Here is a 21,783-nt window from a genome sequence, read left to right as displayed (position 1 = left end):
GTGTTTTGAAGGTTGGTAATCTGATAGTAATACGAAGGAGTCGAGACAGTGAATTGAAGGTTGTAGTAACAGAAAGTTCATAAACTGAAACATATGAAGATTATCTATGATATGATATGTTTAGTTATTATACATGTATGAATAAGATAACTAAACATTTAGAAATTGAATTAGTTTGATGTCAGTGTCCTTCTCTAGCATAAAACACACTTTTAGTCTCACTAACCCTCCAATTACCTTTAACTCCTGACTTAATAGACATCCAAATCTAACTGACCTAATGATATAACTGAACATAGCTCGTAATTTTTTGTTACAGAGTATCTCGGTGGCTCAAATCATACAATGGATTCCGCAAGCAATAATTATGGGCTCTCTCCTCCACCCTTGGACAATCTATCTAGTGCAGGTACAGTAATGCTTTATCACATAACATAATATGTTGTGTAGGTAAATATGAACAGCATGTTCCTTTTACATATGATTTGTAGAACATAGTTTCTTTTGTATAATCAAATGTTTAATTAGTTTATAATACAACCAACTTGGATACTTACCACAATAGAAGTCTTCCTATTTTTATCAAGTTATGTTATTTTAACTATTCACTATGTTTCCATGATGCGCAGTGCTTCGGAGTTGCGCTATCTCCGAATCATGGAAACAGCGTCTTCGCACTGAAATCACTGCGCACTGATCAGTGCGAAGCCAGTGCAAATTCGCAGCAAGGAAACAGCGACTGCGCAGTGGCTGCGCATAGCTCTCATGCCGTGGAGACGAATTCTTCGAGGGCCATAAATTAGTACAAAGGTTGTCCTGCTAATCTTGTTTTCTTACTATTCTTCCGATCTTCTTTCACCTAAATTTAATTATGGTCTGCATTCACGAGGATGATGAGGTGATTACTTTCCTGGACTTTGTCATCGATGCCAACTACGGGCTAGCCGGGTCACGCACTCAAGGATTTTCGCCACGCACATACAAAACAAAAACAGCATGTTGTTTTTGTTTTGTATGTGTGTGGCGAAAATCCTTGAGTGCGTGACCCGGCTAGCCCGTGATGCCAACACTTTTCGAAAAATAGGTGGCAAGTCCTAAATTAACGTTTAAATAATATATTACTTAAAAATACTTATTAAAAATATAATACTATGTAAAAAGTGTGTTAAGATTTGTAAAACCTTGTGAATGTGTATTGTAAATACAAGTATAATGACGACAGAATCATAAAAAACATCGTTTATGACGTTCGGTATCCGTGATCATTTATATTTCTCCATCAGGCGATTCGATTTATACAATTTCTCTTCTCTGGCTAATTTGCGGTATTTGCTGAAAACCACTGCGCAGCATGGAAACGTACAATCATAGAGTTATCTCCCCCTAGAGTGATAACTGTGCATTCAACAACACGAGCGTTTCCGGTGCCATCAAGGAGCGTTTAGGCCACGCCCATTTTTTGTGCTAGTCGCTCGTAGTGATTGACAAGAACAATAACATCAGCCGTGAGAATGATCATGAATTTGCACAGTTAAGATAGTAATTATTGCTCATATTAAAGAGATGATGATTATAGTTTATTACTCTAATATATGCTTATCATTTAAAGCAATTCAATACTTACATAACTTGCACAGACACTGAATAGACAGTGTTAAGTGAGTTAATGAAATCAGTAGATAGATACTCAGATACTGCATCCCAATACATACACATGTATATATATATATTACTGGTGTTTATAAATTATCAGTCGTTATCAGTCAGAGATTCATCTAAAATCACAGCCAGTTTTATCCAAACAGACTCGCATATTAATAATAATAACCTTTATACAAAATAGATTTACTGCCACGTAACTTTCATGATGATGGATTATATTTTTTCCAACTAATATTTGTTGAGCAGGATGACTCCGACAAGTAACATAAATGAATACTTTTGTCATGCGTTTAATTGGTCATGGTATGATGACTACTGCAATAGTGATTTTGCAAACCTTTATCAGCAAAGTAGTCATGTTCTGATGCTATAGAGGGAGATGGGTCAATAAAGCTAGCTGTTGCGGAGTCTTCTACTGTCTCATCACCAGAGCTCGAGAGTGGTCTCTTTTTCCTTGGTTGAGATTTCTTCGGCTAAGGACATAAGCATTGTATTAAACTAATACTATGTAGTTTGCGTCTTGGGCGATCAATATTAAAAATTATGTTAATAATTCCGTGATAATTCATGGGTCTCCACCTGGTATGGATACACTACAAGAATACCAAAGATCTAAGCCAAACCGAGTGCATACATAAAAGCATTTATAAAGAATCAAGAAGCTTTACATGCACAGTCTATTTTGGATGATAACACTGTTCGTAACAAACTAACCTGCATGTGTTCTGGGAAGTTGAAGATAGTAGGAACAGCAGTTGGAAACAATCTTGATTGTTTTGGAGGACCTGTGTAGTCAGCATCTGTGAAATGATCTGAGCACAATTTGGTTGACGGAGTAAGTTTTAAATTTACTCTCTTGGTTGCAAGAACCCATCTATTTGCCATCTTCTCATTCTTCAGCGGGAATCTGTATACATTATAAAAAATTAACTGAATAGTGAATGAGTGACAAATAAAGGAGGGTCAGTCGCATTAGGTCATAGATAACACAAACTAACAGTAATCAACTCCAGTGGCTGGTAGTGGAAGGACACAGACAAAGGGTAGTGAGGGTTCAGAATCAAACAAGTAACTGACTTGCTTGCATACCTACTACACCATAACAATGATTGATAGAACAAGGGACATGATTCAAATCAATCATCTCTCTAGGTACACCTTTGATCATTCATTTCAGTTGTTGATACAGCTAAATCAAGCCTTTTTAATTTCAACTACTGATGATATTATTGTGTGAATATAAAATATACCGGAAAAAATGAATGAGTAACTTGACAAAACTAAACTACAACGACTCACCCATGGAACTTTTTGTCTGGTGTCTTGCTACTAGAATTGGAGCAGCCAAAGGCTGCACAAAAACTACCATTTGGCATACTGTTAATGTGATGATCACAGTCATAGAATAAGCGAAGCAAACGTAGAAGAAATAGCAGTACTAAAGAACAGGCCCGTCTTCTCTGGAACGGCTGGGCGGCTGAGCCGCCCCAACTTTTTAGTGATTGTCGGCGGCTATGTACTAAGAATTACGTTCTAAGCTCATTCACTTGGGATTTCCAAGTTGGAAATTCCAAGACCGGTTGGAAATTCCATTAACTAATCTATTAGCTACTAGCATTCTACTACTAATGTCTCCGTGGTGATTTCGCCAAATGAGTGATCTTGTAAGACTTTGTTAAGACTTATAAACTGAACTTTATTGCTTTTAATTGGGGTGAAAGGGTGTGAAGACCCCAAACTTGCATTTTCCCTAATTTCCAGGCTCACTAATCTAGTATTGGTTTTGACTGCCAGTAATGTAGTGAGTGAGAGATCCTTTTCTGCATTGAAGCGAATCAAAACATCAACGAGGAGCACCATGGAGCAGGCTCGGCTAAATAATCTTCTAATATTTTACATATATAAAGATATTGAAAGAGATACAGAATCAGTTATGAAATATTTGTGTCATCGACACATTGACAGAACTAGAGCTATTGCAATAAATAAGTAATAGCTCTTGTTCTGTCAATGTCCCTTACAGAAATCTGTAGTGTCATGAGTTTTATATTGGTCGTTGAATAAAAAAAACGTTTTGCCTACTATGAACCATAAACAATATACTTATATAGATTTTGATACTTACAATTGATTGCCTTTATGCATACTTTGAGGGTTGTTGATGCTTAAAAGGTCTAAAGCTTCGGGGCGCTGCCCCGAACCCCATTGGGGGCCGCCACCGCCCCCCAAACTCCCAGGTGTTCATAACGAGTTGCCTAACATTTACAGTTCCAATTTGCAACCAGGGAATAGAGTTTAAAAGTTAAAATGGTAAATGTTGTATACAGTATGTTATATGTAAAAATAAATTTTCTGTCCAAAGACTTCTTTATTACTCGAGCAACGCCGGGTAGTACAGCTCATGGTTGATAGCAGTCAATTAGCTTTCCATCAAACTAATGTAATACAACCCCAGTATGACCATCTATCTTATCTATGAGTAACTGATTGCATTAACTCACTTACTTAACACTGTCTATTCAGTGTCTTTGCAAGTTATGTAAGTATTGAATGGCTTTAAATGATAAGCATATATTGGAGTAATAAACTATAATCATCATCTTTTTAATATGAGCAATTATTACTATCTTAACTGTGCAAATTCATGATCATTCTCATGGCTGATGTTATTGTTCTGCCAATCACTACGAGCGACTAGCACAAAAAATGGGCGTGGCCTAAACGCTCCTTGATGGCACCGGAAACTCTAGGGTAGTTATCACTCTAGGGGGAGATAACTCTATGCGTACAATCCCCTCGACTTCGGAGGGAGCTGCTTCGCAGTACTGCGCACCATGGAAACATAGTGATTGAGTCAAGAGAATGTATAAACTAAGGTGACTATAAGGTTACAATTACTGGATGGGAATTTTCTGTGTATCGAGTACTCTCTATAACCAAAAGTTTTTAAACTGCTTGTATTGTACTGAGACTTGATCATCATATGGAAGTCTATACTAAAGTTATGGTAAAGCATACATATAGGCGGAGATGTGTTTCACTATTTCCATGTAGCACTGTATACAGGAAACTAACACTGTCTATGTCCTATCAGCAACAAATTTTTTCTTAATTGGTTTGCTTTGTTTTATTACTCAACTGCACACAGGATAATTATCAGCTCACTCCGCAGCTTTCTATTAGCTTCAGATGCAAGAAATGTATAATTTGCATGTAGATGCATGTAAATCATTTTTTGGCCATTTTGTAATGTTTCTCCTGCGATTAGCATGATTGTTTAGACAACAGTACGTATCATAAAATCATTCTACCTTGCAGCTCTGGTAACATTACTGCACTTTTAAAAATCACAGAGATAACAGTATAGCAGTAGCCGTGACCAGATAGGTTCTTAGACCAGGCTAGCATTTATGTGGCGTTATAATGTGTGGCGTTATAATTCCATTGTCACTGACTTCATACTTTATCTTAAACAAATTTATAGACCTTGAAGATGGATGATAAATGAATAATGGATATAGAGCTCAATTTATTAACTTTGTGTCAATGATTTCTTGTAAGACATTTATTTGAAACCTTTATATTTTTCAATTCTGTAGCATTTAATGCATTACAAGAAGCTGTTTTACCATGGCTGGTAATTCTATTTAAAAAAACTGGCAAATCCTCTGATAATTTTTGTTTTCCATAATGAAGGTAAAATTTTATGCGTAATTTAATTATTTTTAAAATCAAAATTTAAAAATATTGTATTCTGATTTTTGTACACCTACTGGAGGAACTTGAGCGCAACCATGAATAGTATTTGGACATCTGCTATTGTTGTAGATGGAACTGAGTGTGATTATGAAGAATATGACTTAGAGGTCAATGCGGTTAACTCATGCACTGCCACTTCTATCGCACCTAAACAGTACAAGTCATTTCAGCCTTCCATTAAACTGCAGCCAACAGATCTTATCTACCGTGAGGAACATTCGCGTGCTGCGCCGAGAAAGGGCATTGAGGTAAAATTTAGACTAAAGTCACGAGTTGTGGCGTCTAGGAAGTTCTGTAGCTTTTGTTTACTTATTGTTCTATTAAAGGTTACCGTATTACCATTTGCTGTCCAATATGATCAGTCATAGCCTCAGGACTACAGTCTTTCTGTAATGTCTCTAATATGATCAGTCATAGCCTCAGGACTACAGTTTTTCTATTATGTCTATTGTATTATACAATCAGTCATAGCCTCAGGCTTACAGTTTTTCTATTATGTCTATTATACGATCAGTCATAGCCTCAGGACTACAGTTTTTCTCCATGTTTCTGATACGATCAGTCATAGCCTCAGGACTACAGTTTTTTTATTATGTCTATTATATTATATGATAAGTCATAGACTCAGAACTACAGTCTTTCTCCTATGTCTATTATATAATCATTCATAGCCTCAGGACTACAGCCTTTTTGTCATATGACTAGTCATAGCCTCGGAACAAAAATTTGATTTTTATAAATTTTAGCCCAAAGCTTTTCTTACTATTGGAGAGACAAAACAGGAACATATCCAGTATGTTGGGCGACAGAAACAACCAGGTGTGTTTATTTTTTTAGTTGCTACGATTGTTACGATCTTATTATACTTTCTTTGTTTGACTCTTTCTCTAGATTTTCTTAGTTAAACTGACCAGGGTGCTTAGGTCATATGAAGGTTTGATAATTATTTTTTGTTATAATCACTTATGAAGATAAAATGCTACTAACTGGTTGCTAATCAGAAATTAGGCAAAAGATGTGATGTCACAAGTTATTGTGTATTGACAGCTTCCAGTAGACAAGTGAGGACAGTATCAGCCGTGAACACGCGAAAGTTGCAACAGAGACAGTCAACGGTTTACAGCGCTCCACCCAGTAATAGGAATAAGTCTAGGGTCAGCAGAACTGGAAGGTGAGTTTTAAATATAACAGCTGTGTTAAATAGCAGCCTTCAGGGTGGTAAGTTTGCAAGTGCCAGACAGGTGTATGAAGGTGAAGGTTTTATTAATCATTGTTGTTGTGAGTTTTAAAATGTATCGTGCGAGTTTGTTCACAGAGGTTGGTATTCAACTCTACTTTTTCCAACTTTTCAAAAGTCCTTAATTTCATCGTTACATTTCATCAAAAACAGCAACTGTACTCTCAATTGAACTTTATTTTGCAATAAAGTTTGTTTTGCTCAAAAACCAGGTAAACAAAAATTGCTAAATATAAAACTGTTTTTTTGTCGTCTGCCTTTTCAACAGTAACGATAACCGCCCTGTCTGGATTAGCTCAATTCTTGTTTGGCTATGAAAAGGCATATGTACACCACTGCTTTATAGAATATAGCCCAAAGCTAGCAATACAACTTAAAATGCTTTTCGCCAAAGATTAAAAACTTCAGCATTTCATTTTGACTCGGCAAATAATATCATAGCAGTATTTTTTATGTTTTTTTATGAGCTCAACATTGCTCTTTGTAACAAAATTCTCTGCACATTTGAATCTGTTCACAGTGGCAAAGGTCGTTATTCTACCGGAGGATACACACCACTTCCTGTTGCTCCACCGCCTACCATAGCACCAAGGGAGAACACTTACATTCACAACCCATTCAAACAAAACCTCTCTCACGAGGCTTTTAGATCTGACCCAGCTGCTGTGAGTAAATCAAACATTGTGGTATTTTTTCAAATTAATTATAGCGGTAAAAAACTTGATATTAACTTAATATGTGCTTAAAGTCATCACTGCTATAAATTTGGGTCAGCACTGATAATCACTATGGCAAACCCTAAAGCTGGCTACTGAGGAAACCCTAGCAAGCACTTGTTGCGACTTGACACAATAAAGCTGTACTTTGATAATCACTACTGTGACATTTCTTGTTGGTTAGTTTGAGCAGCACCTGCTTGACACCATGGATGAGTTTGTGGCCAGCATGGTCTTCAACTCTCCATCAAAGTGCAGCTCCGCTACAGAAACTGTAAGTGCCCTTGTGCGATGTTCCTGTACTCTTTCCTCTCTGTCGCTTGATCCACCTCTTTACAGACATTATAGTTTGTTCCTTTATATGCACTATTGGTTGTCCTCTCCTACACACATTGTTGTCGACTTTATTCTAGTTTGGTACAACCAATGCTTCAAATGGTTGGTTTGCTTGGAATTGAGGCTAGCCCACTACGGTTCTGTTGCTGGCTTTGTCATCTTACTCGGATGACAAGTCGGTAGGTCCTTTATACGCTGGTTTAAGTTTTTCGTTTCTACTATTGTTTGCCCGTGCCCAGCTATTATCTTTTGATTACCAGAATGTTGCTATCATTGCTCAATAAGTTTACCTCTATGAATATTTTTATAGGCCATTACACTACTCATGTTAATGCTTTCTATGCTCTGTTCATGTAATATACTAACCGAATCATTAGGCAAATCTTTTGAAATTTGCAGTTTTGTTAATCGTTCATCTGCATGTATCATTTGCTAAGACCTGATTTGATTGCTACAAATATTCTCAATGTTTCTGGTTGTGTAAAAGAACTGGAGTACTATGGACTAGTAAACGGCCTGCATCCTATTGTTTGCAGTTATCATGCGGTATTAATAGTTAGCTGTTCAGATGCTGTTTTATCATACAATTAAGTTTGTCATTTGTTCCCCTCCATCGACACTGTAGTGCGGGGAATTAGCTATAGCGGATTTAAACATTGTTTAAATGCAAACAGTTTCCTTAATACTCTACCATGAATCTGTCCTGCCATCAAATATATGTACCCATCATGTCTGCTAGCTGTATCACCATACAATGCACTACTTCACAATCCGGTAGTATTCACATGTTTACTGCAATCATGGTTTGTCCATGTTTGATTGTTATATTATATTGATTCTGGTAACCATGGTTGCAATTTTTCTATTAGCATTTATGTTGAACAGCCATCCTATCACCTTAGCCTGGAGGATGTTTGGGTATGTGTCAGTGCTTTGTTAGGCTTACATCTCTCCCAGTTTCTAATGGCTAATGGAAATATTAGTGATAAAACTGGCAAGTGTAGCACATATTATTTTGGAGTTGTCTTCTACTGCTGAATAGGCACATCCTGCAGTTGCTTTTCCCATACTGGAATCCAATTCTAGCTTCATGTAATTTAAACGAACTAAGAGATCTTAGACACCTGCTCTTAGACATGAATTTAGAGAGCTTAGACACCGGCTGTAACACTTTCAGTCTATGGTTCCTTCAAGATACTGTAGATACTTCAGAGGATGTTCAACTAGCACATTACAATCTAAAGTTTAATGTGTTCTAAGCTGAAGATTAAGAATCTCTGAAGAATTTTTGGGATAGACTCTGATTACTTGTTGAGATTCATTTAGCATGTGTTTCATCTTTCATTCTCTCTTTCTAGTTTAGTCACTGCGCTGATTGCAATGCTCTTGGTGGCAAGTCTTTTTCTGCCAACAGATTCTTTTTCTACGGAGTTATAAACTCATTATATTTCATGGCAATTTGTTCTACTGAACTGAGCTTGTCTTAAACAAATCTTTATCTGATTTTTCCATATTTTCTCTTCGAGAGCCAAAACCTTGCACAAAATTTTTAATTGATTATGCACACCAGGTAGAGTTTTCACCAGGTAGGTTTACCAGGCTATTGGTAGTAGCGCATGCTTGCTCCTACATAATATACTCATTGATTTTCTGTTAGGAAAGGGTACATTTATTGAAATATCTTTGCGCAATTTTTAGATTTATGATATATTTTCTCCACCAGTACGCCTTGTTTGGTCTTCTCTCATTATTCATTTATGGTAACTGTCAATATATAAAGTTTAGACTGCTATAAATATTAGAAGCCGGCATGAATTGAAGGTGGTATCATGGGTAACTGGGTTTGCGTTTACATATTTACTTGGTTGTTCTTATTTCCCAATGTGAAAGCAAAACTAAAACAGGTCTAAGCCAAGCAAACGCATGACTCTGATCAAGCAAATACACACTTATGTTATTATTGTTGTTATAATTGTTAGTTTTGTGTCTATGTACTCCATACACACCCGGTATCTGGTACTCTTATACACTTCCTGTATTATCCTGCATTATATTCATGAATATCAATAAGTACCATGCTCTGTCTTATTATTGTATACATATATAATGTTGAAGATGTTCTGTGTAACCTGTCGTCGCTTTGGTTTTTATGGAAGTTGTCTGCTCCATGTATTTTTGTTTGTCTACCCAGCATGCACTGTTGTTGCTCCTTTGCCCGTTAGTAGTAATACAGTGATCGTTGAAAGTGCATGTACTAATGAAGCTCAAACAAAACACACAAACAAGGCACACTTCATAGAATACTCATGGTATCTGTAGACACACTTCATATAATACTCATTGTAACCATACACACACTTCATATAATACTCATTGTATCCATAGACACACTTCATATAATACTCATTGTATCCATAGACACATCTCATATAATACTCAGTGAATTCATAGACACTATGTTTATCCTCTTCATACATCGACAAACAACCTGATTACAGTATTTTCATTCATAGAGACTACCAGTGTCTCCAGGAGAGGAACTGAAAAATTCTACTATTCTTGCAACAATGGAGGTTGGCAGGTACATTAACCAGAGAGAGAAAACTCCAAATGTGTCTTCTCAGCCGAGAGAGCCCAAGCTCCTGAAGGCCAGACTCAAACCATTGAACACTGTAAATGTTACCGGCCCATCCATTAATGACTGTCAAGGAGTCCAGGCAGGTTAGGCTACTTTTGTTTTATGTTTAAATAATGGCTCAACTATGTTGTAAGAGCAGGCAACTTCTCTGGTTTTTTCTCTGTTGCCAGTAGATGTAACAATAAAAGAATTGATATCTGACAAAAGATGCGTAAATAAAACATATTTTATTAAATCAATGCATTTTTTTAATCATCAATTTCCAATTTCTATTTAAATAATCAGACAATGACAAGCACTCAAAATAATACAAATGTAATTCCATGAACCTTTTTTATAAAAAATAAGTTAAAACTGGTATCTGCAAAATTTCCGAATAAACAGTATTCCCAAAGCATTTTATTTTGGAATATACCATTAGCTGAGAGTTTAGCTTGTTATCATGAATTAAGCTAGAAGGCAAGGAATGTTCTTTAGCATTCTTTTAGCGATGTTCTTTAGCATGCCTTCTGCAAAATACACAAAAAAATATTCCCACGACCAAACATGAGCGAAGCGATTGGTTTGGGAAATTTATGATAAATGCACATGTGCACACAACTCCCGAAAAATTATCCGTTAACGGCCGTCACCAAACCCTTGTAACAAAATCTTATCAACAAATTTAACTATTTTTTTGTAAAGTCGTTTAAGTATAATAATGATACAAAACGCATATAAACCTATTTAAAAATGTTACCAAGCCTTTGAAAGGTTACCGCAAATTCCTAAAACTAACCCATCTGATCGGATTATACATAAATAGACAGATTTATTTGGCCGAAAGTCGTTATTAAAACTTGCTAATCTTCACTTTTATCAAAGTTAATACCAGAAATTAAAACGCCGAGTGACAGAGAATAGAATGATTAAGTCGTGCGCATTTCACGAAAGAAATAACGTGCACATTTCACCAGTCTATAGCATTGCCGAAGGTTTCTGTAATTAACGTAGGAGCACTGAAATCGTTTCATTTTTGCCGATTTCAAAGTAACTGACATTTTGGAAACTTGAGTACTTTGGAATTCTAACTGATGTCCAACGCAGTGTAAGTAAAATAAATGACGATGATATTTTTTCTAACGGTTCTTATGAGATTATTACAATAATTAATTATAAGTTTGGATGACTACAGAACGATGACTACGTAGTACAGATTTGATAAAAATCTATATAAATATCACAACTTCGTGATATTGTTAGCTATGACGTTTTGAAATGTAAACAAAACTGTGCATTAGTTTTATATTATTACTATATTAATAATATTGGTTATTCTAATAATGTCAGTGCATTTTACTTGTAATACTGGCCAATATTGCATTTCTCCTATTGCAGGGGGAGAGATAAAAACATATAATCTTTTCCTTTCATTATTGCTATTTGTTGTATATAATAACACCCACACCCAGTACATTACAGCTACCATTGCAGTTATCCTATTGCACTGCAGTGCCATTTGATTGCTAATATTGCATTTCTCAACCATCAGTACCCTTTCTTTTTTCCAATATCACTTTGGTCAAGGGCTGTATGACAGTGGAATTTCTAGTTTAACTCTACAATCAGCTGTATCTGAATTCTCATTTATCAACATTTACCAAGGGTCTATACCATTCTACCGTTAAATATCAGGTTATCATATCTGTTTGTTAACTGCTGATTTGTTCTTACTTTTAGACCAGCGGCAGTTTGGCCCGAGTCCCATGAAAGCTAAACTTCAGAAGCAGCTTGATGATGTCATAAAGAAGAATGCTGCCTTGAAGGATATCTCAACAGTGCACTATGGATCAAGGTAGGAGTTACATAGTTACTATAGATTGAATACAGGTAAGACGAGCATAATAGCTGAAATAGATTGTAGTGTGAATTGTGTTCTTGCTCCAGTTTTAGTCTTGTATATCGCCTCAAATTTTTTTATTAGGCGTTATAGTGTGTGTTTCTCTGTTACTTTCAAAAGCACCCATGAGTCAGCTTTGAGAAATAATGTTTGTGCACAAACGAGTCAGTTCGCAATAGTTGTTCATTCGCAAGATTTTTTAAATTGAATTATTTTGATAAAATAAATTTCTCTTTTTTGTTTCTCAGATTTACGATGGTTGAATCTTGTTAGTGAAACTGTAATGATAAACTTAATGCATTGAGAGCAACTCTGTAGCAAATGAGAGGTTAGACAATTCCTAAAAAATAATTTAACCAGTCTTGAAAAATATATTAGATGCGTGTTGCGTAAATTTAATGGATTTTCTCGAACTAATTCTTTTGTACCACCATTTTCAGAAACTAAATCTCAGATTAGAAACAAAAATTTTTATACTAGCATGCAGTTAAATCTTTATTAATTGTGGCCAGTGCAAGATTGACAAACATTGTAGTTTTCTCTGTCATATTCCTATGATTACTTGTCTCTAATTAGCGCTGCTAGACAAAAACACAAGACAAATGTTGTTATGCAGAACTGGCATTGTAGCTATTCCACTATTTCCTTCTTGCAGTTATCAGTTCCGTGCTTCTGTAGCCTCTCATCACACACGCATTTCTCAACCATTGTCATCTTCAGCAAAACCTTCTTTCAACTCTAGTCCTAACTATACTCTCTCTGCCTACTCAGAAAACCAGAGAGGTCAGGGGAAGGCCCCTGCATTGAAAGCAAAAAGTCAAGCAACCAGATGTAATGCTTTAGGCTATTCTTCAACAAGGTCTAATCGTATTCATGATGTTTGTCAAAAGCATCTTAAAGGCAAATCAAAAGGTGATTGTTTTCCTGTGAAGAGGGAAATGGTCAAGCCTCCTTCTGTCCAAATTGCTATGGAGTCGTCTCACCCACATTCACCAAGTTTGCTTCTGCTGCAGCCAACACATCCTTTATTCAATGTCTACTTTTCTCCTAAACCTCTTCAGTTTAGAAAAGCTCAGTACTGCTCCTATTTAAGATATGTGGATCGGCAAGGAAAGGCTCGACACAAGATGCCGTCTGCTGCCACATCTACTATCAGCTTGCTTTCTGATGTATCAGAACTAGGCTACATTCCTTCATCTTCAGGCATTGAGTCAGGAGAGAGCGTGTCGATTCCTTTTCAAATCACCTCAGATTATCTGCGTGAGATGCATTTGGATCCACTTCCGAGTTCAGATAGTGGTGCCTCCATCTCATCCGTATCCGTTGACAGGTGTGATCAATCAGTCGGTTCATCTAGTGGTGGGCGCATTTTATACGCTAGCCCAAAGCTTGATAGCAGCCGGAAAAAGCTTCCCTCAGAGAGCTTGACCGATGGAACAAGCAATTTATGGGAGAGTTCAAGGAAACTACCTTCACCAGAAGACAAGGAAGGTCAAGAGGTCAAAATACCATCGTTGGCCCCAAGTGACTGTAAACTGGCGATTTATCCTTGTCCACCCAAGGAACGAAACAGAAATGTTAAAGCAAAAATGATAAAGAAGTTACCTGTGCCTGATACTAAGAACTATCCCCAAACATGTATTCATGCGGAAAAGGCGTGCGTTTGTAAGGCAGGCTATGGCGTAAAAGGCTTCTCACTACAACTGTTCAAAACTCACTCCAAAATAAAGAATATAGGCGAAAAACACAAAGAGATAAGGAAGATGACCACCAACTCCTTTTTGGCAGAGTTGCCGATGTCTACACCTACAGCGTTTCTAGTTAGATCAGTCACTTGTCGTAAGCATTATTGGAAGAAAAATCTTGATGGTTGCAAAAGTCAACTCAGCGTATGTTCCCTCATTTCTGTATTTTACTCTCAGCTAGTTCCTGCTCTATTCTTCTCTTGTTGAATATCCTTTATTCTTGCCTCTGTTTTCATGTTCTCCTTTTTTAGCCCATCACATATGGTTGAGATGGTCACTCGATAGTTTTTTGATGTAACAGCCATGCGACCAGTCTAATAGCTGGGTTTCCAATACCAAATTGATGTCTTTGAAGTTACGATTATGTACCTAAAGCTATAAATAAGCCTCTGGTAGTACAGCCTTCTGACTGCTGCTATGACTAAACACTCGCCATGTCTATGTATCTGATGTCATAGTTATGCGTCTGCTGTGATGGCTGTAGATTAAATGCTATAGTTAGATGTTTCATTACGTGTCTAGGCCGTAGGGGTATAACAAAATTTTCAACTGTATTTACTAGGAAGGGCAGCTCTAAAGTTGATACACGACGAAAATCTTCTGCAGCTTCTAAAGTGAAGCTTAAAACTCCTGATTCAGCTTCTTCGACTAAAAGGGAACCGACTCCTTCTCCATACTCAAGCAGTGAGTTTACATTTGGAGCTACCATCTCTCCGCATTATTATTATTATTACTAATATGCTAGCAGGCCTGTGCGTCGGGAGAGATCGTTTTGTGTAGATAATTATATGCATAATTATTCCATATAGCTGCAAGGTGATCAAGTGGTGTGGTGGTAGTGTGCTTGCCTTAGATTCTGAAGCCCTGGGTTTAATGCCCGTGGTAGGGAATCTTTTTTCCTAACGCTCATAGCATGGCTTGGATGGACAGATGGACACGGCTCTTATTATAGTAAATATTATTATTGGTATTATTCATCAGCCTTGGAAAGTCTCCTAAATGTTATTTGTATTCCATCTATCGCACATGATGAAGTTACTTGTTGCAGACACGTTTCGTCATGTTTCTTTCAATTTTACAGGCATCTTCTATGGTATGAACTATTTCTTACATCTGAGGCACCTCATATCAGCATGTGATCTAGTCTTGTAACACTCCACCTAAAAGTGTGCTGCTGTATTGCATGCTCTGCAATAGCTTATAACTATCCTGCAGATATTTTATAAAATCAAACATTAATCCTTATTAATCAAGTGGTACATAAGTACAACTGTAAGTGCGGAAGCTTGTATCCTATATATAGCATTCACAAACAGCTACGCCCATATTTGGTCATTAGCTAAAAATTAGTATCCATAGTCATCACGCTGTTCCAGTTTTTACAAACCTATTTTCTGTGACTGAATTGAATTTTGAGCATTTTTGATGGCTGACAGAGCGGGCATTATCAGTATGATCTTTTCATTTTACCAAGTCTCTGCGTATAGTCAGCAGGTAAATCTACTATGCTACAGTATTACAAAGCATTTACCACATTACCCGCGCAAGTGATCAGATGTAACTTGTCAGATCGTAACTTTTGACGGTGCCTCACAGCGATTCCCTTGCTGATAATGTTTTTTTTGTGATGACTATTTGTTATTCTATCTAAAATATTTCTTCTTTTTCATTCACATTGATTCCTGCTGTTACAAAGTATGCATGATATAAGCATTTTGGATTATATCATGCGACTCCTGAACCAGCTTTTTATTAATTGCTTTGATTATAGCAGATGCACTCTAATTGCAATAATAATCAGAATAATTGTAAACAGTTTGAAATATATTCCAAACTTTCTCAACTATATTTGTCTTTTGCCATGATTAGCAAGCTTTGATTACTCCTTGATTTGTTCATTTCAATTTGTTGTCTACAGGATGAATGTAGAGCTCTTGACACCTGCCTGCTGTTGCATGCCAACCATTTTACCACTGTTCTTCATGCATGACACAGACACCTGCTAATGCATTTTTATGTGCTGCATCTCAATTCTTTACTTTTTACCTACACACCCTTTGCTAAAATTCTTCTCTCAACACAAGCACCTTTTGCTGTATGTTATATTATGCGACACAGTTCTACATGCTTTGGCACAAGCACCTGATAGTGTATGTCACACGCATGCTTCACAGTTCAGTATTCATAGCACAAGCACTTGTTTCTGCGTGTCATACATAGCCTAGCTTTGTTTACTACACAGTATACACATCTGTTGCATCTGCTGTAGTCTGTGCTGTAAATATCTAACATAACTTGTTCATATGTTTTGCAGTAACTCAACTAGATAAGGCTGGTGCTATCGCTGTCAGCAGTCAACCACCTGATTCTCAGGCTAAGCCAAGCAGAGTTCAGTCAGCCACTCACTCGGAAGGTTAGTCTCTGACTCTCACTTACTTTAGTCTTACTAAAACTACTAGTAACCAATAAGAGGGCCGACTGTCAAATACCTGTTATTCCAGAGCGGTCTTTTAACCCTTATAGGACTACAGCATTTAAGTATGTACGAATTCATCTCACCTGCTTCAACATTTACTCAGGCTAATGCAAATTGACTGATATTGCCGCACACGGTGACAGACTTGCGACCTAAACCTTAAAGTGCTGCCCAACACCAATGTGTTCTGCTACAGACACATGACATTCTTTTGGACAAAAATAGAAACAGAAAACTATATCCTTAAACTTGCCAACTGACATCATATATCAGATGGTTAATAGATGCATACACATGTGTAAATCAGCTATATCAGTTCACAGCTACATGCATACCTGGCAGGCTGTGGGGAGACACATATTTACCTCATATTACTGGTTAAAGTCTAGCTGCCACGTTATGGCTGGTAATGCATTTTGCTGACAACCATTGCAGAGATAACACTTTTAACTGAAGAAAAGAGTTTCATTCTGGTCTTAGAATTTATCAGTAATTAAGATACATGTAAAAAAGTGTTATTGGCAAATTCATTTTCAAACAATTTAATTTAATTTTTAACACATTTTTTTCGCGCTGTGCTACTGAAAAGCAATTTGTTTAGTTAAAGTTCTACACCTTATTAATTAGTAGGGCATTTAATTTATTCCTTTCAAAAATCATCAAAATGTGTAATTATAATTTTTGACTTGCATGAATATTTTTGCAATATAATATTTGTAGTCTACATGTTAGTAAACGTTAGTCAAGCATTGTAATCTTATTGAATTGGAGTCATATTGGTAATAGTGTGGGATCCTCAGCTTGTCTGATGTTTGCTTAAGTCAGCCACATAAATTTCAAGTAAATCATTTTTGGGAAACTACCCTTGTTAACTAACCTACCCTTGTTAACTAAACTACTCTTGTTAACTAACCTACCCTTGTTAATTAAACTACCCTTGTTAACTAAACTACCCTTGTTAACTAAACTACCCTTGTTAACTAAACTACCCTTGTTAACTAAACTACCCTTGTTAACTAACCTACCCTTGGTAATTAAACTACCCTTGTTAACTAAGCTACCCTTGTTAACTAAACTACCCTTGTTAACTAACCTACCCTTGTTAATTAAACTACCCTTGTTAACTAAACTACCCTTGTTAACTAAACTACCCTTGTTAACTAACCTACCCTTGTTAATTAAACTACCCTTGTTAACTAAACTACCCTTGTTAACTAAACTACCTTTGTTAACCAACCTACCCTTGTTAATTAAACTACCCTTGTTAACTAAACTACCCTAGTTAACCAACCTACCCTTGTTAATTAAACTACCCTTGTTAACTAAACTACCCTTGTTAACTAAACTACCCTTGTTAACTAAACTAACTGTTAAATAAACTAGCTGTTATTTTTTTGTAAAGCGTCTCACACGGAGCAGCAAACTTTGGAAAGAAGTGTGTCAGCTGTTACAATAAGGCACCGAGAGACGACAACTCCTGTCAGTCATCCATCTCAACCTACAGGTACTTGCCCCACTGTTTAACAAATGGCTCTAAGTTTGGCACCCTTTCATACTACCCGCTACCTGATTATGTTGCTTGTTCACTCAGTTAGTGCAGCAATATATCTGAATTTATTAGCTGTCAGCTACCAGCTGATCGGTCTCTAGTCACTAGTGGTCCAGCTGCATAAATTGCCTTTTTATTATTTAATCTTCTGAATAATTCATCCCGCTTCCCAATTTTAAAAAGCGGAGTTTGTAACACTTTATGGCAAGCTCATTACTAATCTTTGTATACTGACAATAACATCTCATGCATCCCCTGGCTGCTCAGCTGGCTGCTATCTCATATCTTTTAATCTGTAGCAAAACCAGATGATGCAAAGGGGACAATTTTTCTGACTGATGCTGACTCAATTGCTGACTCTGTCTCAGTATCAACCAAAGCTGTTACACAGACACATCATAAGCCTCCAACTGCACCCAAGTCAGAAGGTGAGCGATCACTATGTTTGAATTTTATATCTGTATCATCTACATTTGTCTCTCATTGGCAGCCAGATTTTTAGAAATTCAATTGACACATATGAGGAATGTTTTGAAAAAGTATTTTAAAGACTTGAGCCTGCGATGGATGGTGAGTTACTAAAACAAATTGTGGATAAGCTGGATAGGAATATTTATTTGCATTGATACATGGTATTTCTGGTATACATGCTATCTGAAAACACCTCTAAATTTTACATAGCTCTAACAGTACTACTAGTCTGGTACTACTAGTCTGGTGCTACAAGGCTGGTACAACTAGGCTGTTACTACCAGTCTGGTACTACTAGTCTGGTACTACAAGGCTGGTACAACTAGGCTGTTACTACCAGTCTGGTACTACTAGCCTGGTACTACTAGGCTGGTACTACTAGGCTGGTACTACTGGTCTGGTACTACTGGTCTGGTACTACTAGTCTGGCACTACTAGTCTGGTACTACTAGTCCGGTACTACTAGTCCGGTACTACTAGTCCGGTACTACTAGGCTGGTACTACTAATCTGGTACTACTAGGCCGGTACTACTCGGCTGGTACTACTAGGCTGGTATTGCTACATAAGTGAGTGCTACCCATCAAGCAGTAGAGACCTGCTGTTGTGGGGAATCTCTGCTAGTTAAAGATTCCATCAGCTCATCTGTTATCTCTATGCTGATCCTTATTGCTGCAATGTCATTTTTCTCCTTCTGCTCGTTCTCTCCTAAGGACCGGATCAGTCATTAAATTTTTCTCCTAATCTGTTTCAGGTTGTAAAGACTTTCAGGAAATGAAATCTTCAGGCCGAGAAGATGATGATGACAAGGACAGACCTACAGATAATACTTTGTCATTGAAAGGCAGCAACTCCACGGTGCACAGCAAGACTGCGTCGCAACAGGTCTGCATTTTCCGTTAAGTTTTCTCTTGACATGTGAGAGTTTTTCGAGCTTGTGGGCAAAAATGATAATAGTAGATATAGTTTATTTATGACTATTGTATCTGGTCATAGTTACCCTGAATTAGATTTACTCTGTGACATAGTGATATCACATTTAGAACTTACACGTAAATGTCATATTTATAACATAGTGCTTGAAAAATTTGAAAAGAGGTGTAGCAGTTTACATTTTATAGTTTGCATACAGTATATACATTCATGCTAATCATTTTGATTTGAAATATTTTGCAGTTATAATTGATCATATTTTGTTATTTTTCTGTTGCATGTTTATTATATCGTGTTAGCCTTTATCACCGTTAACATTCCATCAGTTAGTAGTTAAAGCAATAATAATCATGTGGGAATCTGTCTCACTTGTCCCGAATCTGCAGTTCGTCTGACAAATGTTTCATTTTTTTCTATCACCCACAGTTCTTTGGCAGTCTATGATTCATGCGGAAATTAATACAGTGTGGGTATCTTCTCAGGCTCAGCAGCAAAATAGTCAAGGGTCAGATGATCAAACTGGCAAACAGTGTTTTCATCAAACTGAGGAGTTTGGTGCTGCCAATGCAACTCACATAACCTCCAGTAACAAGTCTCTGATGAACGGATTTATGGCAGAAAAAAATCAAAGACCAGAAATGTCTGCTCACAGCTTCACCTCTGCTGGCTCAGGTGTGACCTCAAGAATGAACGCTAATGGCATCAAAACAAATAATGGAAAACATCAAATTAGCAAAAACTCAAAAGAACACTACAGAGAACCAGAAGAGGAATGTACATTTATTACTGGTGAGTCTGAAGATTAGGAGGAGGGTTAGGAAGAGGGTGAGAGTGATGGTGAGGCCGAAGGTAAAGACAAGGCTCAGAGTGAAGATGCCTACTGCACCAGAAGTCTGAGTTGGATAACTTTTGCTATTAAGTATCACTATAAAGGCAATGCATAACTTTTATCATTTGATATTGTCTGATGATTCCATGAGACTTCTATTATTAGGATGTTTTTGTTATATGTATGCCTGTGGCAATTAAGTTGGCTGCAATATGGAAAAAAAGTTCTTTTTTTACATATAATCATACATTTGCTCTATCAAGGCCCCTTAAGTATCACATTTTATGGATATACTACTGAATGCTGGCGTTGCACGGATAATAAAATAATTACCCAATGAATTTGAGTAACATAAGCTAGTAACTTAAGCTAATCTAAATCTTTACTATAATAAGAACTGTGTCTGAAGCCAGTTTAATAATCGTTACGTTACGATTGATCTCTCAGGCAAGTATGATTTTCAAGCGTGCTAATAATAACCAATAGTATTTTACCAAGCGCTTTTAGCATATGTATTGTAACCGATGTAATGAGTATGACCACAATTAGTCCTTTGTATAGTGATGTAACTGCTTGGCCTAGAGGGTTAGCATGCCTGCCTGGAGGTTCTGAGTTCAAATCCAATGTGAACAGGTTTTTTCATTCCTAAAACTTTATAGCTATAACTAGACACTGGAACAACAGACAAACACTGAAATTTATATATATAGATAGTTTTTGCTATCAACCTTCTTATAGCAGAATATTCAGATAACAAAATTGCCATGAAAGTTTTATGCGTATAACATTAGTTTAGGTCAGAAAACATAAGATTAAAAGTTACATTTTATTGAATTGCATCTGAATGGAGTTCGGTATTTCCGTGGTTTTCCATTGTCAGAGGTAAAAAGATTCCTAACTGTTGGATAACAGAAACACAGATAGTTTGTATCACTACAGTTTGAAAATAGAACCAGCTGATGCCGGAGATTATTCTACCAATTTTGACCTTGATTTGTTGAACTTACCTACTTGCTGTTGTGTGTAAGCTTGTTTTCTGGTCGCATTAAGGTAGTTGGATTAAAATGGTACCTTTCTGTTTACTGTAAAGGTCAAGACCTCTAGATTAGGTTGTTATGCATAAATAATCTTTTTTAACTTCTTGAGAGACTGAGCAACAAACAAAAGTGAATAAACTGTGTGTGTGTGTCTGAAGATCTTACCACCTCTTGTTGTTTTTTAGCTGGTTTCCTCACTCTTGAGTCGATGATAAAGGATGCTCGGAGGATGCTCAGGCACTCATACAGTCTTAATGACCTAGATGTGGCATGTGACTGGGATCAGCCAATCAGCTCACCTAGATCTGTAGAGGTACTTAATAAGGTGAGAATTGTAACGGAGTAACTGATGTTCTTTGTAAGTTGCCTGGGATTTCTAAACACTGATACATTAATCTTTTTACATTTGCAGGAAGTGACATTTGATGAGGTGGAAAAGCTTCACTATTTTGATTCAACAGAGGACAACTTTTATGCTTTCAATAACCTCGCTCCGGCAGTATACAGTGAACCCAAG

General features: G+C 36.8%; 1 protein-coding gene across 1 annotated transcript; it reads left to right on the top strand.

Annotated features, from left to right (window-relative positions):
* The first annotated feature begins 316 nt into the window (after nt 1-316).
* LOC137405256 (uncharacterized) lies at nt 317-20,206 on the top strand. Its single transcript, XM_068091484.1, has 13 exons — nt 317-409; nt 5,491-5,669; nt 6,168-6,240; nt 6,469-6,592; nt 7,179-7,323; nt 10,224-10,431; nt 12,068-12,182; nt 14,535-14,656; nt 16,287-16,385; nt 17,851-17,952; nt 18,297-18,425; nt 19,222-19,352; nt 19,883-20,206. Exons 1-13 carry the CDS (start codon nt 346-348, stop codon nt 20,204-20,206), a joined length of 1,815 nt encoding a protein of 604 aa, XP_067947585.1. The 5' UTR covers nt 317-345.
* The last annotated feature ends 1,577 nt before the right edge of the window (nt 20,207-21,783 follow it).

Source organism: Watersipora subatra, chromosome 9 (genome assembly GCF_963576615.1).
Source record: "Watersipora subatra chromosome 9, tzWatSuba1.1, whole genome shotgun sequence".
Lineage (NCBI taxonomy): Eukaryota > Metazoa > Bryozoa > Gymnolaemata > Cheilostomatida > Watersiporidae > Watersipora > Watersipora subatra.
The sequence above is the reverse complement of the archived record's forward strand: the minus strand, read 5'-3'. Positions and strand labels throughout refer to the sequence as shown.